General features: G+C 41.8%; 1 protein-coding gene and 2 long non-coding RNA genes across 5 annotated transcripts in view; 1 reads left to right on the top strand and 2 right to left on the bottom strand.

The window, feature by feature from the left end:
- The window catches only part of LOC122441913, a 36,770-nt gene that overhangs the window by 11,537 nt on the left and 7,711 nt on the right, over window positions 1-17,522 (top strand). The gene's annotated exons all lie outside the window — the stretch shown is intronic.
- Window positions 4,215-10,990, bottom strand: LOC122441916. Its single transcript, XR_006269501.1, has 3 exons — window positions 10,577-10,990; window positions 8,161-8,328; window positions 4,215-4,326 (listed from the first exon to the last, which is right to left on the bottom strand). It is a non-coding gene; the product is annotated as an uncharacterized LOC122441916 (long non-coding RNA).
- PLB1 (phospholipase B1) overlaps window positions 16,431-17,522 on the bottom strand; it is a 130,393-nt gene continuing 129,301 nt past the window's right edge. For all 3 annotated transcript variants that reach the window (XM_043469045.1, XM_043469044.1, XM_043469046.1), the window contains one exon: window positions 16,431-16,819. In XM_043469045.1, the coding sequence (XP_043324980.1) occupies window positions 16,616-16,819 (204 nt within the window). In that variant the 3' untranslated portion in view covers window positions 16,431-16,615. The remainder of the gene's footprint in view (window positions 16,820-17,522) is intronic.

Below are 17,522 nucleotides of genomic sequence, written 5' to 3' on the forward strand. Positions count from 1 at the left end.
AATGTTCCCTTTTTCTCCATGTTCTGGCCAGCACTTATTATCTGTTGTCTTTTTGATAATAGCCATCCTAACAGATATAAAAAGTTATGACCAACCTAGACAGCTTATTAAAAAGCAGAGACAGTACTCTGCCAACAAAGGTCCGTCTAGTCAAAGCTATGGTTTTTCCAGTAGTCATGTATGGATGTGAGAGTTGGACTATAAAGAAAGCTGAGTGTCGAAGAATCGGTGCTTTTGAACTGTTGTTGGAGAGGACTCTTGAGAGTCCCTTCAACAGCAAGGAGATCCAACCAGTCCATCCTAAAGGAAATCAGTCCTGAATATTCATTGGAAGGACTGATGCTGAAGCTGAAACTCCAGTACTTTGGCCACCTGATGCGAAGTGCTGACTCATTTGAAAAGACGCTGATGCTGGGAAAGATTGAAAGTGGGAGGAGAAAGGGACAATAGAGGATGAGATGGTTAGATGGCATCACCGACGCAATGGACATGAGTTTGAGTAAACTCTGGGAGTTGGTGATGGACAGGGAGGCCTGGAGTGCTGCAGTCCATGGGGTCGCAAAGAGTCGGACATGACTGAGCGACTGAACTGAACTGGACAAATGTAAAGTGATATCTTGTAGTTTTTAAATATTTACTTAAAAATTCTATTGGAGTATAGTTGATTTATAATATTGTGTTAGTTTCAGATGTACAGCAAAGTATTTCAGTTATACATATTCATAAATTCATTCTGTTTCAGATTCTTTACCCATATAGGTTATTTATAATATTGAGTAGAGTTCCCTATGCTATACAGTAGGTCCTTGTTGGTTATCTGTTTTATATATAGTAGTGTGTGTATGTTAATCCCATACTCCTAATTTATCCCCTATATCATGTTTCCCCTTTGGTAACCATAGGTTTGTTTTTGAAATCTGTTTCTGTTTTGTAAGTAACTTCATTTGTATCATTTTTAAAAATTAGATTCCACATATGAGTGATATCATATGGTATTTGTCTTTCTCTGACTTGTTTCACTTAGTATGATAATCTCTAGTTCCATCCATGTTGCTGCAATTGGCATTATTTCATCTTATTTTGTGGCTGAGTAATATTCCTTTGTATATATGTATCTGTCTTTATCTGTTCCTCTGTCAATGGACATTTAGGTTGCTTCTATATCTTGGCTATTGTAAATAGTGCTGCAATGAACACTGGGGAGTACATGTACCTTTTTAAAAATAATTTTATTTATTTTTGGCTGGGCTGGGTCTTCCTTGCTGTGAAGGCTTTCCTCTAGTTGCAGAGAGTGGGGGTTGCTCTCCAATTGCGGTGCATGGGCTTTCATGGCAGTGGTTTCCCTGGTTGTGGAGCTTGGGCTCTGCGGTGCACTGGCTTCAGCAGTTGCAGCTCACGGGCTTTACAATGCAGGCCCAGTAGTTGTGGCGCATGCGCTTAGCTGCCCTGCAGCATGTGGGGTCTTCCCGGATCAGGAACTGAACTTGTGTCTCATGCACCAGCAAGTGGATTCTCTACCACTGAACCACAAAGAAGTCCCACATATATCGTTTTGGATTATGGTTTTTTCCAGATATATGCTCAGGAATGGGTTCCTGGATCATATGGCAGTTCTATTTTTAGTTTTTTAAGGAACATTTATATAGTTCTCCATAGTTGTTGCACCCATTTACACCTCGCCCAACAGCGTAGGAGAATTCCCTTTTCTACATACCCTCTCCAGTATTGTTTGTAGACTTTTGATGATGGCCATTCCGACCAGTGTGAGGTAATACTTCATTGTAGTTTTGATTTGCATTATGTCTGATAATCAGTGATGTTGAGCATCTTTTCATGTGCTTTCTGGCCATCTATATGTCTTCTTTGGAGAAATGTCTATTTAGATCTGCCCATTTTTGATTGGGTTGTTTGTTTTTATGATAAAGAGCTGCACAAGATATTTGCATATTTTGGAGATTAACCCCTTTTCAGTTGCTTCATTTGCAAATGTTTTCTCCCATTTTGTGAGTTGTCTTTTCATTTTATTTATGATTTCATTTGTTTGGCAAAAGCTTTTAAGTTTAATTAGGTGCCATTTATTTTTGCTTTTAGTTTCATTACACTAGGAGGTAGATTAAAAAAGGTATTGCTACAATTTCTGTCAAAGAGTGTTCTGCCCATGTTTTCCTTTAAGAATTTTATAATATCTGGACTTCTGTTTAGGTCTTTGGTCTATTTGAGTTTATTTTTGTGTTTGGTGTTAGAGAATATTCTAATTTCATTCTTTTGTATGTAGCTGTCCAGTTTTCCCAGCTCTACTTATTGAAGAGTCTGTATTTTCTCCATTGTATATTCTTGCCTCCTTTGCCATAGATAAACTTATCATAGGTGCATGGGTTTATTTCTGGGCTTTCTATTCTGTTCCATTGATCTAGATCTCTGTTTTTGTGTCAGTATCATACTATTTTGATTACTGTAGACTTGTAGAATTGTCTGAAGTCAGGAAACCTGATTCCTCCAGCTCTGTTTTTCTTTCTCAAGATTGCTTTGGGTTTATACGCAGTATAATTAAGCTGTTCATATGCAGGCAAGGTAATAAGCGAATTCAGAGCTTAGACAGGGAGTAGTAGTGCTGGCAGTTAGAAGCTGGAAAAAGAGTCAAGGAGAAGGTGTGACATGAAGCTGCATCTGGGTGACTGAAAAATGTTGAGTTCCAGGGATTGGAGGAGATGCACTCCTTCTTCCAGAGCCCCTCCTCAGTGTGGGAGACACTTAGAAGGAGGCCAGGGTAGGCAACAACTTTGCCATTGTTCCTGACTTGGGCTCCCATTAGGTTTCTTGGTGGTGCCAGGGGAGGTGCATGGTTAGTACTTCTCTCCTTGGTGGTGTCCTTCCAGCCCTGTGTGGAGAATTTTCCAGGGAGACCCTACCTTTTTGTTCCTCAGCACAGATGACAAGGAAAACAAAAACTGCCCCCCCTCACCCCCCCACTCCCGCCACTGGATGGAGCCTCAGGCTAAAACTACATTTCAGTTCAATTCAGTTCAAACAGCCCAGTAAAGGAATGAACTTGGACATGATATTGCACCAAAATCTCACTCGGTCACCAGGGGCAGCTGTGTGGCCTCCCAGGCCTCCATTGTAGATGTCACAGCATGTTACATCATTCACTTGGCCGGTGGGCAGAGTGTGTGATTTATGGTAGAGTCAGAGAAAGAGGCAATGTGGTTCAGTAGAAAGAGCACAGGAAGTTGTTGCTTTTTTTTAAAAAATCTACTTTACTGAGGTGTAATATAAATGATACAATGCACCCATTTTCAGTGTATCTAATGAGTTTTGACAAATGCATCCCCACCACAATCAAGATATAAAGCAGTCCCACTACCCAGAATTACCTCTCTCAAGCCCTCTTGCACTCACTGCCCCAGCCGAGGGAGTCCACATGTCTGTTTCCTGTCATTATAGATCTATTTTACCTTTTCTAGAATTTCATATAAACAGAATTTCACACAGAGTATATGAAAGTGTTAGTTGTTCAGTTGTGTCCAACTCTTTGTGACCCAGTGGGCTGTAGCCCACCAGGGTCCACAGTCCAGGGGATTCTCCAGGCAAGAATACTGGAGTGGGTTGCCATTTCCTTCTCCAGGGGATCTTCCTGACCCAGGGACTGAACTCCAGTCTCTTGCATTGCAGGCAGATGCTTTACCGTCTGAACCACCAGGGAAGTTCCAAAGAGTATTTCCTACATATTTGGCTTCTTTTTGAGATCCATTCATGTTGTGAGGCTTGGTAGTTTTCACTGCTGAGTAGTATTCAATTGTATGGGTATACCAATTTGTTCATTCCATTTTCCTGTCATTAGTTTGAGCTTCCAGTGTTGGACTTTTATGAGAAAAACTGCTATCAACATTTTTGTTCAACTTTTTATATAGATGTATATTTCTTTTCTTTGGGGAAAACACAGGAATATGTTGCTGGGTCATATGGTAAGGGTACATTTTAAACTTAGGAGAAACTTCCAAACTGTTTTCCAAGGTGATTGTATGATTTTGCATGCCCAACAGCAGTGTATGGGAATTCCAGTTCTTCCACAGCCTCATCAACACTTGTTAGTGTTTAAAATTTCAACAGCACAGGTTTCAAAGCTAGACAGATTTCAAATTCAAGTTCTGTTACTTGCTAACCTCTTTTTAAAAAAAAAATAATTTTATTTATTTATTTTTGTTGTGCTGAGTCTTCATGGCTGCTGGGGCTTTCTCTTGTTGCAGCAAGCAGGGAGCTATTTCTCTAGTTTGTGGTACACGAGCTTCCCATTGCGGTGGCTTCTCTTGTTGCAGATCTCAGGCTCTAGGGCAGAAGGGCTTCATTAGTTGTGGCACATGGGTGCAGTTGTTTTAGTTCCTGAGCTCTAGAGGACAGCCTCAACAGTTGTGGTACATGGGCTTAGTCATTCCGAGGCATGTGGGATCTTCCCAGACAGGGATTGGACCCGTGTCTCCTGCACAGGCAGGTGGATTCTTACCACTGAGCTACCAGGGAAGCCTAATTGCTAACCTCTTAACTGTGGATGAGTTATTGGTTCTTACTGGGGTCCAGCTTCCAGTCTCGTTTTAAAAATGAGAATCGTGTCTCCCTCATGAAGTTGTTGTAAGGATACAATGTTAAAAGATAAAGCACCTGGCTTTGACCACATGATTTATGTAAAACTTGGGAGCCAGGAAAAGGAGAGGGATACAAGTTTGAGAGAGGGGAAAAGCTAGACTCTTTAATAACAATATAGGCTTAAAGTTGAAAAAATAATGAGCACTGTATTTCAAGTTTGAATCTAAGAGTAATTTAGGTAACTATCAGGAATGCTAAGATAGAATGTATCAGCAAGTGATTATGTTTCTATCTTACAAACCAACCACACAGTTGTTTTCTAAAATAAATAATGTATTCTCAATTATTTTTTCTTAAATTTTTTTCTATTAGTTTTTATTCTCAATTTTTAGTATGCCCCTGAACAGTTCAGGGTGGAGATAAAGCAGTGGGGTGATAGAGTAATGCAAAACAAATTTAGTTGGAGAGTTTGTTGAAATACATATTGCTCTCTGTATACATCCTGGAAACTTTGATTCTGAAGATCTGGGATGCAACCCAGTAATCTGTATTTTAAAAATTTTAAAATTTCTCCAGGTGATTCTGATATCAGTGAAAGAAGCTGACCTTCCTAGTATCTTATCTGTGGGTTGACCCTGGCGTTCTCATGCAAGTGTCACAAGTATGAGTGGTTTCCCAGGGGTGGTAATGTGAACCCAACACAGAGGGGTTGAAAGTGGTCCTTTGCTCAATTGTCTACTTCCAACGTGGTGTGATGACTGTCCTCCCAGGTCATAGAGTTAGAAAGTAATAGAACCAGAGCTGAAAGCTGTCTGATAACAAGCTGTCAGACAAATTAAAGCCACAAGAAAAATGGCGGAGCTGACAGCCCTGAGAGTAAGCGCTTTTCAAAGCCACATTGTGAAAGAAAAACCATGATCTAAGCAGACCTGACGCAGGAGATAAAAAACCCTCCAAAAACAAAACAAAAACAACCACCACACGCCCTAAAACATTGACACTGAAATTATCAAGAAGTCGAGAAGTCTATTAGACTATGAATTTATAAGCACCTCTTCCTAGTAATAATAACCCCCTCCCTAAGTGCATTATGGTGTATTCAGATCTAAACTAATGAAATGAAGCCATATGGATTCACAAGACATTTAAAAACTAAGCATTTGATAACATGTCAGCAAATCACTATACTTTATAAAAGTGATGTTTGAAATCATAGTGTTCTGAATTCAACATCTTATAAAATTCACTAAATTTACCAGTAAATGTTTAGAGGCTTTTTCTTTCTTTCTTTTTCTAGTTTTTTTACTAGCTGAGGCAAACAGCCACATGCCATAATGACTAAAATAAAACAAGAGAAACCACACACTGCAAAAAGAATAGGTACATGCTTGTCTGGCCTCACTGTTGGAAGATGCACAGAAAATATTGCCAAGTGTTTGAACAAATTATGAAGCATTGGGCATCTGGATAAAATATAGATAAACGCAATATGTCTTAGCCTATGGTATTTGTTGAATCACTTCACTTAAGAAATATATACGCAGTTGCTCTTTCTCTTTCTATGTGTACCGTTAAAAAAAGAAAAATGTACCAGTGAAGATATATACTCAATAGAAAATTACTTTTTACTAAAACCAATATTTTGGAAAAATTGTGGAAACGTCTTCACTAATAGAGCTAACTGCTTTGACTAGAATAAAAGATTCCTGGGTAAGAGTACAAACACAGCACCATCAATAAAATTCTTTCACTGTATCACTGTTGGCAAACTGTCGCAGCAAAGCCAAAAGCATAGAGAAGAGATAGGATATTATCAATGTGGTTATTGTTTCTAGAGCCAGGTTTTTAAGTGTCATAGAATCCTTATAACATTTTGTAAGGAGATAGGGAGTCACCATGTAAATATTTTGGCAATGTGCTTGTAAAAGCCACCAAGACTAAAGATGGATTATGCATTTTTAAAGTCAATAGACAACTGTTTCAAACTTGCTGAAATGATGACAACTGGCTGTTGATAATGTCACCTAGCATATATTAAAAAAAAAAAAAGCAACCTCACTTCATGGAAATGGAGAGGAAGTAATTGCTTCCAGAAAGTAAGTTGTAGAGTGTGATATGCAAAGGTACTCTTTAAAAACAAAAATAGGGAGACTTCCCTGGTGACCTAGTGGTTAAGAATCCACCTGCCAGTGCAGGGGACACAGGTTCCATCCCTGATCTGGGAACTAAGATCCCACATACTTTGGGGCAACTAAGCCTGTGTGTCACAACTACTGAGCCTGAGCTCTAGAGCCCGTAAGCTGCAACTACTAAGGCCATGGGCCACAACTACTGAAGCCCGCATGCCCTAGAGCCTGTGCTCTGCAACAAGAGAAGCTACCTCAAAGAAAAGCACTGTGCAGCTAGAGAGTAGCCCTCACTTGTCATAACTAGAGAAAGCCCACACACAGCAACGAAGACCCAGAGCAGCCTAAAGCAAAATAATAATAATTAAAAAAGCAAAGGGAGGGTGTGGGGAGGGAAGGATTGGGAGTTTGGGATTAACAGATGCAAACTATTATATAGATAATGAATAAACAAGGTCCTGCTGTGTAGCACAGGGAACTATATTCAACATCTTGTGATAAGCCATAATGGAAAAGAATATGAAAAAGAATCACTCTGCTATACAACAGAAATCAACACATTGGTCTTCCCTCATAGCTCAGTCAGTAAATCATCTGCCTGCAATGCAGGAGACCCGGGTTTGATTCCTGGGTTGGGAAGATTCCCTGGAGAAGGGAACAGCTACCCACTCCAGTATTCTTGCCTGGAGAATCCCATGGACAGAGGAGTCTGGCAGGATACAGTCCATGGGGTCTCAAGAGTCAGACACTTAGCGACTAGAACCACCAAATCAACTATAATTCAATAAACTAAACTTTTAAAAGTCAACAAAATGAAAACAAAGGTGGTTTTGGGAGTTGACTTGGAAAGTAGATGTTTGGAAGCATTGCTTATGTGGTTGTGCTTCTGACAATCATGAACTTCCTCCATAAATTCTTGTATCTGTGTACATTAAATCTAGGAAGCAAACTTCAAACTTCAAAACTTGAAAATGGCTTCAGCGGGGAGTATGAGCCCATTTGTGAAAAATGGGACACTTTTCAGTTAGTTTGCTAAAAAATAAAAAGATTAACTTTAAGAAAAAGAGTATTTCATGAGTGACATTTAACAAAAACCTTTATACGATTGAATGAGGATCATGACTTAGCACAACCAACCAGGTACATCTTCTGTTTGGAACTATCCATCTTGGTGAGGAATCTTTTTTCAGCCATGACCACGTTATGCTTTTTTAAAATCCTGCCTGGATTATATTTGTCTTTATGCCAAAACACTTGTAAAATATATTATTTAATTTTTTTTTTTTTTATGGAAGAAGGTACCCATGAAGACAAAGTGTCTAAGGATCATGGAAGTCACAGGGCAGTCCTGCACATAGTCCTGGGCCCTGGAAGGTGGTGACCATTGTGTCCCCCAGCCCTGCCCGGAGCACAACCAGTATTAGTGGGGATTGAGGCAAGAAATGTTTAATACCTTCTGTGCGCCGAGCTCTGGGAAGCAAATGAAAGCAACAGTGTGTCCTGTTCTGACTGGGAAGAGGTGATGTACACACAGGAAACCAAGAGCAGGACTAGACAGGATGCCTCTCCTATTCCAGTCAGTTCTTTCTTCTCTCTCTTCTTATTTTTGAGCCATGACTACCTTTGAAGACAAATTTAGAGAGAAAATTAACCTAAAACCAGACCTTTGCATAGTCATATCACAAAGCTCTCAATCAAGATTTTACTTTTTGGATGCATCATGCAGCTTGTGGAGTCTTAGTTCCCTGACCAGGGATTGAGCCCATGCCCTAGGCAGCAAAAGTATGGAGTCCTAACCACTGGACTACCAGGGAATTTCCCCAAGATTTTGAAAGTAGTGAAATATATTCAATCAAAATGCTCTCTTCCTTCCAAATCTTAACTACCTTGTTCTTTGAAAATGTCTATTTTTATGTGTTTTGTAACTGATGTATTAATATATATATCTGTCTCCTGATATATATATAGGAGACAGAAGAGATTTGGGTTTGATCCCAGGGTTGGAAAGATCCCCTGGAGGAGGGCGTGGCAACCCACTCCAGCATTCTTGCCTGGAGAATCTCGTGGACAGAGGAGCTTAGTGGGCTAATACAACTTATAAATAAACATCTCTTCATTGTGGTTCATGTGCTAATATTTTTTGCAGGTACATAATTGAAAGTGTGTGGCAAAGCCTTCAGCAGACTGTAAATACCTTGGAGGTGACCTGTCTTCCTCACTGAGATTTACTCATGGCCCACACAGGACACATGATTATGAGCCTCAGTTCCATGGGCTGGCTGGCTGGCTGGCTGAATGAAAACTATTGGTAAAAGTGTTTCTGTCATAGGAACAACATAAATATCATCTCAGGGGGAAAGGACTGAATACATAAATAAGCATTTGGCAGAGGGACAAAAACAATCAAATATGAAGCCTGAGGTGCATCCTATGAAAAACACTTAATAGTGGCTAAATTCATGGGGTGTTTACTCCGCGCCAGGAGTGTTCTGTGCTTAACGCTCAGACCCTCTCGAATTTTCACAACGGCCTTGTGATATGTGCCAGCACAGGGCTTGCTGTCACAGGCCCCTATGCCACCTTCTAGAAGGTGAATTATTCTGGGGACCAATGTTGAGAACTATTTCCTTGTCTGCTCAGGGGATTTCAGACCCAAGGAGATCCCGATCGTGTGCCTTCCTGTGTAGAACGAGTTACAGAAACAGATCTGCAAGAGAAAGGCTGAAATGGAGGCTCCATGAATAATGACATTATCATTGATTTCCTGGGCGCGGGAGATATGCTCTGAGTGATTTTTCCAGCAAGCGGAAAAAACCAACCTGCCCTGCAGGCCTCCTTGTGGGCAGGGCATCCTCGAATCTACTCCAAGGCCCGGCACTTCCTCTCTAGGGGGTTGATGCCCTTTGGCCTCCTCTGTTCCTCTGCCCACAAATGGGGAACAGGGGTGCAGGGAGGTCCTGTCTGGCTTTTGAGAGCACAGAGCACTAAGTAGTCTAAGGCGGGGCTAGCTTTTCCACTTCTAAACCTAGGCAGGTATAGAAATCGACTAAAACCAGACTTTCTTCCATGACAGAGTCCCCTGATGGAGTGGGCAGAGGAAACAGCTGCCTCCCAGGTGATGTGGGGACCAGGTGGTGTGAGCCTGCCCTCCTTTGCATCCTAGACCCTGAGATATCCCCCAAGTCAGAGGAACCGAGATGATAACGCTGGAAGGAGGCAGTCCTGTCAACCTCTTTCATATCCTTTTGGGATATCAGCAAAGACAGACAAGTCAAATTAAATTAACTGATGCTCAGAAAGGAACCATCAGAGGCACTTGCAGCTGCCCTGTTCACCTCTGAGTGGGAGACCCCGGCTGCTGCCTTGGTTGTTCTATCCAGAGGAGAGGCCTCTTCCTAGGTTACCAGGGGAGGCTGAGTTTTTGCTGGACGGCCAATCATTTTATTCTTAGGTTGAGAACCCAAGTGGACAATGCAGAGTGGCTGAGGGTAAGGAGAGCAGGGCTCGTGGACACGCTGTCAGCCTAGTTTGCACGCAGGGGATGAGAAAAATGACAGCTGCCATTGATCAAACTCCTCCTCTGTCAGCCCCTTTTCATGTGTTTTGTTCATTTAATCTGCTAATAGCCTTTTAAGGTAGACGTTATCCCTGCTTTATTGCAGTTGAAGAAAGAAGGTCAATCCTAATAGTTCAGGATGGGAATCATTTTATACTCCTGTCTGCTCCCCAGCTCCCCTCCTCCCAGAGCCCGCATGTGCTGGAAACTTTATTTGATCGTAAAGAATGGAATTCAAGCGACTGAAACACCATCCGAGTGAATGTACTCAGGAAAAGCCTCTGCTTTCTCCTGCTGCTCTCATTGTCCTCACCTCCTGCTCACCCAGGACTGGGCGACAGTGTTCTGATGGCAGCAGTTTTGTTGCTAGATGCAGCCATGGCCCAGGAGGGGTGGACCCTGGGCCTCCAGGAAGGCCCATGTTCCCTTGGCCCTCGGGGTGTCACAGTGCCAGCTGCCAAACAGTGGGACAAGCTTCTAGCGACAAGTCTTCTGGATTTCGCATAGAACACAGCGGGTACACACGAGTGGCCTCCTATCGCGGAAGCCTGGTGAGTCCTGCTGCCACCCAGCAATGCCACGCTGCTCAGGTGTGCTGTCTCTCAGCCGTGGTCCGACTCTTGAGACCCCACGGACTGTAGCCTCCAGGCTCCTCTGTCCATGGGATTTCCCAGGCAAGAGTACTGGAGTGGGTTGCCATTTCCTACTCCAGGGGATCTTCCTGACGCAGGGACCGAACCTGCATCTCTTGCTCCACTGCATTGGCAGACAGATTCTTTACCTCTGCGCCACCAGGGAAGCCCATGCTTGCTCAGGAGCTGGCCTCAAACTGATCTGCTGCGGGTAGGCAGATTCCCTGCCAGCTGGATGTGGGATCTCTTTTTCTTTGCCTGGGTCAACTTTGAATTCTATTTATTTCACTCAAGTGACTTTGGAATGAATACTCACAAATTCTGTAGGTGGCAATCAGGAAAAAAACCCCCTTCAACTGGTCATTGAATGAATAAGCAGTTTAATTTAGCTTAGTTCTTTTATAAAAACATCTTCCTCCTTCATTCTTTTAACTTAAAAAATATGAATTACACATACAGAAAAAGTCTGTATATATACAAAAAGAAGTATATATACATTCAATTATAAGAACAGTAATCAAGATCTTGGGAAACTACCACCCACATTTAGAAATTGCCATTCCAGTGTCTTAGGAGCCTTCTGTACATCCTTCCTCAATTGCCAACCCCTCCTTCTCTCAGAAGTAACATTATTGATTTTTCTGATAATTGTTACACTGATTTCCTTGACTACTTCTACTGCCTATCTCCATGTTTAAATGGAGTCATATTACATGTGTTCTTTGCCATACTTTCTTTTTGCTCAGTTATGTGTTAGTCACCCAAGCTGATGAATGCAGCTGTAGTTACTTTCACTGATGAATAAATACTCACTTAGATTAATATACCATAAGTTATTTTCCCAGCCCATTATTGATGGATAGTCATCTCATGTCTGGCTTTATTGTTTTTATGAGCAACACTGCCACAAATATTCTTGTACACATCTCCCCAAAGAGACACATTTGCAAATGTTTATTTGAGAACCATCACCTAGGGAATGGATCATTGCTTTCCACTTGTTCAACCTTACTAGGTTTTTTATAATATATCATTTTATATATTTTCTCATAATTAAAAAAGTTTTCCCCTTATGAATTTTAAAAAGTATTTTCAAGAAGTTAAAAAAAATTCTCATATGAATATAGGATGAACAAATGTCTAGACTTTCAGTTCAGTTCGGTCACTCAGTTGTGTCTGACTCTTTGTGACCCCATGGACTGCATGGATTGCAGCACACCAGGCTTCCCTGCCATCACCAACTCCCGGAGCTTGCTCAAACTCATGTACACTGAGTTTGGTGATGCCATCCCACCGTCTAGAGTTTAACTCAGTTATCAACGAGGGAATCATCATGATGGTCAAGTTTAGTTTAAAGGAGAATTTCAGGAAGGAAATTTACTTTGTTAGTTGGCCAAAGGAATGCTGAAATATGTTGCTAATAGAAAACTGGTTAATGTTCTACAGGGTGATAAAACTATAACCTTGATTTTATCTTTTTTATCAGTCAGAAATACATTAGTTAACATAATTTCAGAGTATCTGGGCTCTAAATCAAATATAAAAGTCAAACACAAGTGTATTTTAGATAACAATATTTCTTTAGCGAGCTTGTTCAACAGTGACATTAACAGGATATGTGGTCATTCTCTTGCCTGCCTTCTAAGTTTGGGATATTTTTTTCTTAACAATACAGCAATTTGCTTTCAAGTTTGTGGTGAGGATCAAATGAAAACAACAAAAAATGCTTTGTAAACTGTAAGGTACCAAATACATTTTCCTTATTGTTGTTTCACCAAGTCCCCATTGAATCTATTGGATTTCATATGGATATAGGAAGGGAGTGCATTATTAAATACCTACTTTTTAAACTATTGTTTTCATCTAATTGAATTCTTACAAAAAGACTGAAAAGACAGTGAATCTGCTTCAGTTTCTCTGTCTTAGAAGATTGGGATAACCACTGTACCTATCTCATTGGGCTGTTGTGAGAATTAATGAGTAATATAGACTATTAAAAGCAGTACTTGATACACAGTAAATACACCAGACATGTTGGTTTATTGAATTTCTAATCTGTTATTTGAACAAATTTAATGAAGATTATTTTAATAACAATATATTTTATTTTTAGAATTTCCATTTGGTTCTTAGTTTTTTTTTTATAAATCTGCCCTTATTAAAAAATACTACCTTTTTCTTACCTCATGTTTTAAGTGTCTTTTCTCTTTAATCTTCTGAAATCTCCTTGTATATAGTCTGTCTTCAGTACTATTACATAAAATGTGACTCTAATCCTATGTTTCCTGTCATATATTGTGTCTACTAATTCTCACTGGGATTGTTTCTTCATTTTTTTTTTCCTAATTAAAAGATTCGCTAACTGCTATAACCCCACATACATCCTAGCAAAGTAAATCTGAGTCCCTATAGTTAATTTTTCTTTCCTTTTTTTGGCCGCACTGCGCCTGTGTGTGTTGCCGTGTGCAGGCTTTTTCTAGCTGTGGCTAGTGGGGGCTACTCTTTGTTGTGATGCACAAGCTTCGCATTGCAGTGGCTTCTCTTGTTGTAGAGCATGGGCTGTAAGCGTGTGGGCTTCAGTAGTTGTGGTGCACCGGCTTAGCTGTCCTGCGGCATGTGGAATATTCCCGGATCAGGGATTGAACCCATTCCCTACATTGACAGGCAGATTCTTATCCACTGTACCACCAGATAAGTCCTATAGTAAGTTTTTAAAAGCTTACTAGCTAGAGATGGCTGAATTCTTCAGACCAATTGGAAGCACAAAAACTTACGGTGCCATCACAGCCTTGTGATGATAATATGTATCCCTGTTTTTCTAGATCACATTTTATTTTATATCATATTTATTTGCAGTTCAGCCCAATTTTCAGCTAGAATCATCTATGTTGTATTTTTGGGTTATTCTCCTACTCTGAAAACCAGTATTCATTTTGATGAATGTTCCATTATGGAATGAAACCATAACTCTGGGCCAATTAACACTTTCTGAGTCTTGAGTTTCTCGTCTGTTTAAAAAAAAGGGGGGGATGATCAAAGGCATATGGAAGCTTAATTGTGCACCATTTGTCTGTTGTAGTGTAAACACTGTATGTCAACTTTTATTGGCATTATTTTTCTTGTACCAATCTTTTGCCAGTAGCATTCAGTCCCAAATCAAATACAGCGTGATACTATAACTGTTATAACAATATAATCATATTAATTCCTTGTCCTTGCCATAGTGTCCCCCCTAACCTGACGATATCTGGCTCAAACATCTTCATTTTCTGGACAACATCTTTCTTGTTGTCCTATATACACACCATACTCATTCATCTCTCTACTTAAATGGAGTTTTCCAGTCTCCATGACCCCATTCTTTTCAGCCTCTAACCAAAGCATCTCTTCATCCTTCAGAACTGAAATTTCCATATCCTTTATGAAGGCTTTTGACCAAGTGTAATCCACACTGATCTTTTTTGATGCTGGGTTCAATTCCTGGGTTAGGAGGATCCCTTGGAGAAGGAAATGGCAACCCACTCCAGTATTCTTGCCTGGGAAATTCCATGGACTGAGGAGCCTGGCAGGCTTCAGTCCACAAGGTTGCAAAGAGTCAGACATGACTGAAGGACTAATGCTTTTCATTCCATCTTTTTTGAATGAAAAAGTCTCCATGGAAAGTATCATAGAGTGTAGCTTTCTTAGGATTTGGTGACTTTGCTCCTGGTGTGGCCATGGTTGACTTCCTAACTAGACTGAACATTTTCCTGGGGGAGAAGGGCATGTTCCAGTGTATATATACTACCACTGGGTTCAAGTAAGTGCTCTCCTGTATTTTTAAATTTTGGCTTTTTAGCATATGTTTGGTGGGAATGTGGGTGGGTTTGTGGCTGAGTCCCTCCAGCGGGGGTTTCCCTTTATTTCTCCAAAGTGTTCCTTGGTTCCCCGTGTGGGACCACATCTTTCATAAATTTTTCAGACTGGGGGCTCCTAGATTACTCAGGTAGTATAAATTTCAATCCCAATCCAAGTGAGGGTAGACTTATGAATTTCATGGTTCTTTGAAGTAGGAGCTACTGAAATGGAAACTTAGGGAATTAAAAAAATGTTGAATTCTTCAACCTCATGGGTTATCTTGGTTGTTAAGCCAAGAACACAAGCTGAGATGTGGTCATTCTGTAGGGTGTGTGATTATTTAGTCATTGTTTTTTGTCCACGGGAAGAAGTGGGGGCAGGTATACTGCTTCCTCTTGTTTAGAAGCAGAAATTGAAACTAGAAAACTGGGACTGGGAGGTCCTCTGGAGAGAGTATTCATTTTTGCTAAAGAGAAACAAGATGAGGAACCTCCATGAGTGGAAGGCAAGTAGTCTTCATCCACACATTACTCCCAGGTCCCCAAACCCATCTCTGAACCTCTAAGACCCCAATAATCTAGACCCTAGCTCAACTCTTCATAGAAGAGAAAATGACCCACTTTCATGTGTGCCGTGTTTTAGAGGAACAGAGAACTTTTATACAGCTTCTGTTTGTTTTTAAAGCAAGACTGGGAGACAGGCAAAATACTCTTATTTCCATTTTTCCATTGTATAGATGAAATGTCTAAGAAACTGGGACTCAGGTTGGTAATGGGGTTTGATGAAAGCCACACATTCAGATGATATATTCTTTGTCATCTCAGGCTTTGTGATCAGAAAGGTACATAGATCCTGATGATAATGGACTTTTGCTTGTTTTTTATGGAGGTAAAGTTCCCATGACATATCATTAGCCAGTTTAAAGTGAGCAATTCAGTGGCATTTAGTGCATTGACAATGTTGTGCAATCACTAGTTCTGTCTTCAGAGTTTTTCATTATGCCCTCCCTGGGTTTTTGTGCTGAATAAAAGAGCTTATCTTTGTAAGAATTCAGCTGAGGGCCTTGCTGCTGGTAGGGGCTGAATGAAGGGAGGCTGTGTTAACAGACTCTGTCTAGCTCTCTCATAAACTTGGTAGTGTAGAAAGAGGGATTCTTTCCTAAATGTAGCACCTCGAGAAAATCAGGTTGAGGATATATGACGTGTTCATGTCCCAATCCTTTTGTAAAATGACATTTCAAAGTTGCTTTCTTCTGGGAAACCTTTCCCAAGGAACTCCTATTCTCAAGAGCAGACACATTTACCTACTGCTGCCCAGGACTGAATCACATGGTCACAGAGCATCTTGTCTTTTGAAAAGAGTTCATCTCTGGGCTGGGCCGTGACATGCACAACCTTGGAGGTACTACAGTGCTCTACCTTGCCCTGAGTACAGAAATGTGCATAACAGATGTGTGTTGGATTGTACCCAGTGGTGGCCGGCAAGTCCCCCAATTCCAGCCATGGTGACCGGCATTTTCCCCACATTTGAAATAGGGTTTTGGTGATGGAGAATGGGCTTGTAGGGTGATGGTCTAGGCTCGTTTGGCCGTCCCTTGGGCAGTTCTGGTTGAGACAGGACACGAAAGTTTCCAGCTCCCACACCTGCAGCACGCAACAGGTGGAAGGTGAGCGCTCCAAGCAGGCAAACTCAAGAATAGAACAGCTTTGGCCTTTATTCAAATGCACCAATTCCAGGAGGATAGGTCCCAGGCCCCAGGAAGTCGTGACTATCCATTTGTCCTCCTGTGTCCTGGCATTGGAGTGGCCTCTGAAGTGGGGAAAGGGGGACTGAGGTGGAGGGCTGGGGAGTTCAGGATGAGAGCCCACACAAGGCTGGCAGGCCTAGAAGCTCATGGTATTCAGACTTAGGGGAGAGTTTTCCTTCTGGCGACCTCTTAGGGCTCTCCAGGTCATCACTGCACCAACACCAACCACCAGGCCGCCTCCTGCCGCCACTGGCATGGCCCAGGAGAGCACTGGGGGTTCTGCGTCAGCCTGCTCTTGGAGCAGCTGACTGTTCTTCAGGGTGCGGAGATAGGGGTTCTCCTGTGGAGGAGGTGAGAGTTCTGGGTCAGGGACCAGAAAACCACCCATCTGAGGCTTGTGTGGTCCCCATCCCAGTGAGGGAGCAATGGCCTTGTTTCCACAGCCTATCTCTTGTTTGTAAAGCTCCTTCAGCCACACTGAGCCCAAGCCCCTTGAATGAGGAGGGGTATCCAAAATGGATACCGTTTTGGTTTTGGTTTTTGGTTTCTCACCAGCACCTCCTTTCCTGTCAACTCAGTTTTGAATGATCAGGAAGTGATAGGTGACCCATGGAAGGGAGACCTGGGGTTGCTGGCAGAGCCCCTACCTCTGTTTCCTCTAGGCCTCCACTGGAGAGCTACTTCCCTCCTCCCATCCCAGGGGTGCCTGTGAATGGGGAAGGTTGGTGTGGAAGGACAGCTGGTTCTGTAGTGGACTAAGCACCCAAAATGCAAAGGGCCTGCCTCCCTGGATCCTTTCTGTTCCCCCAGTGAAGGCTGATGGCATGCTGGCATGTGCTGGGAGCTCAGAGAATGCCTGAGGGTTGAGATGTGATGTTGTTCATGGTCCAGTTGGGAGACAGAAGTGTTTAGAAATAATCACATCACCAAAGGGCCTGGGTCAGGACTTGGGAGAGGCAGGCAGAGAAAAGACACCAACACTGGGGTGGGAGTGTAGAGGAGATAGGGTGAGCAACAGCAGAGAAGGGGCAACACCTGGGCCT

This window comes from Cervus canadensis, chromosome 5 (assembly GCF_019320065.1).
Source record: "Cervus canadensis isolate Bull #8, Minnesota chromosome 5, ASM1932006v1, whole genome shotgun sequence".
Classification (NCBI taxonomy): Eukaryota; Metazoa; Chordata; class Mammalia; order Artiodactyla; family Cervidae; genus Cervus; species Cervus canadensis.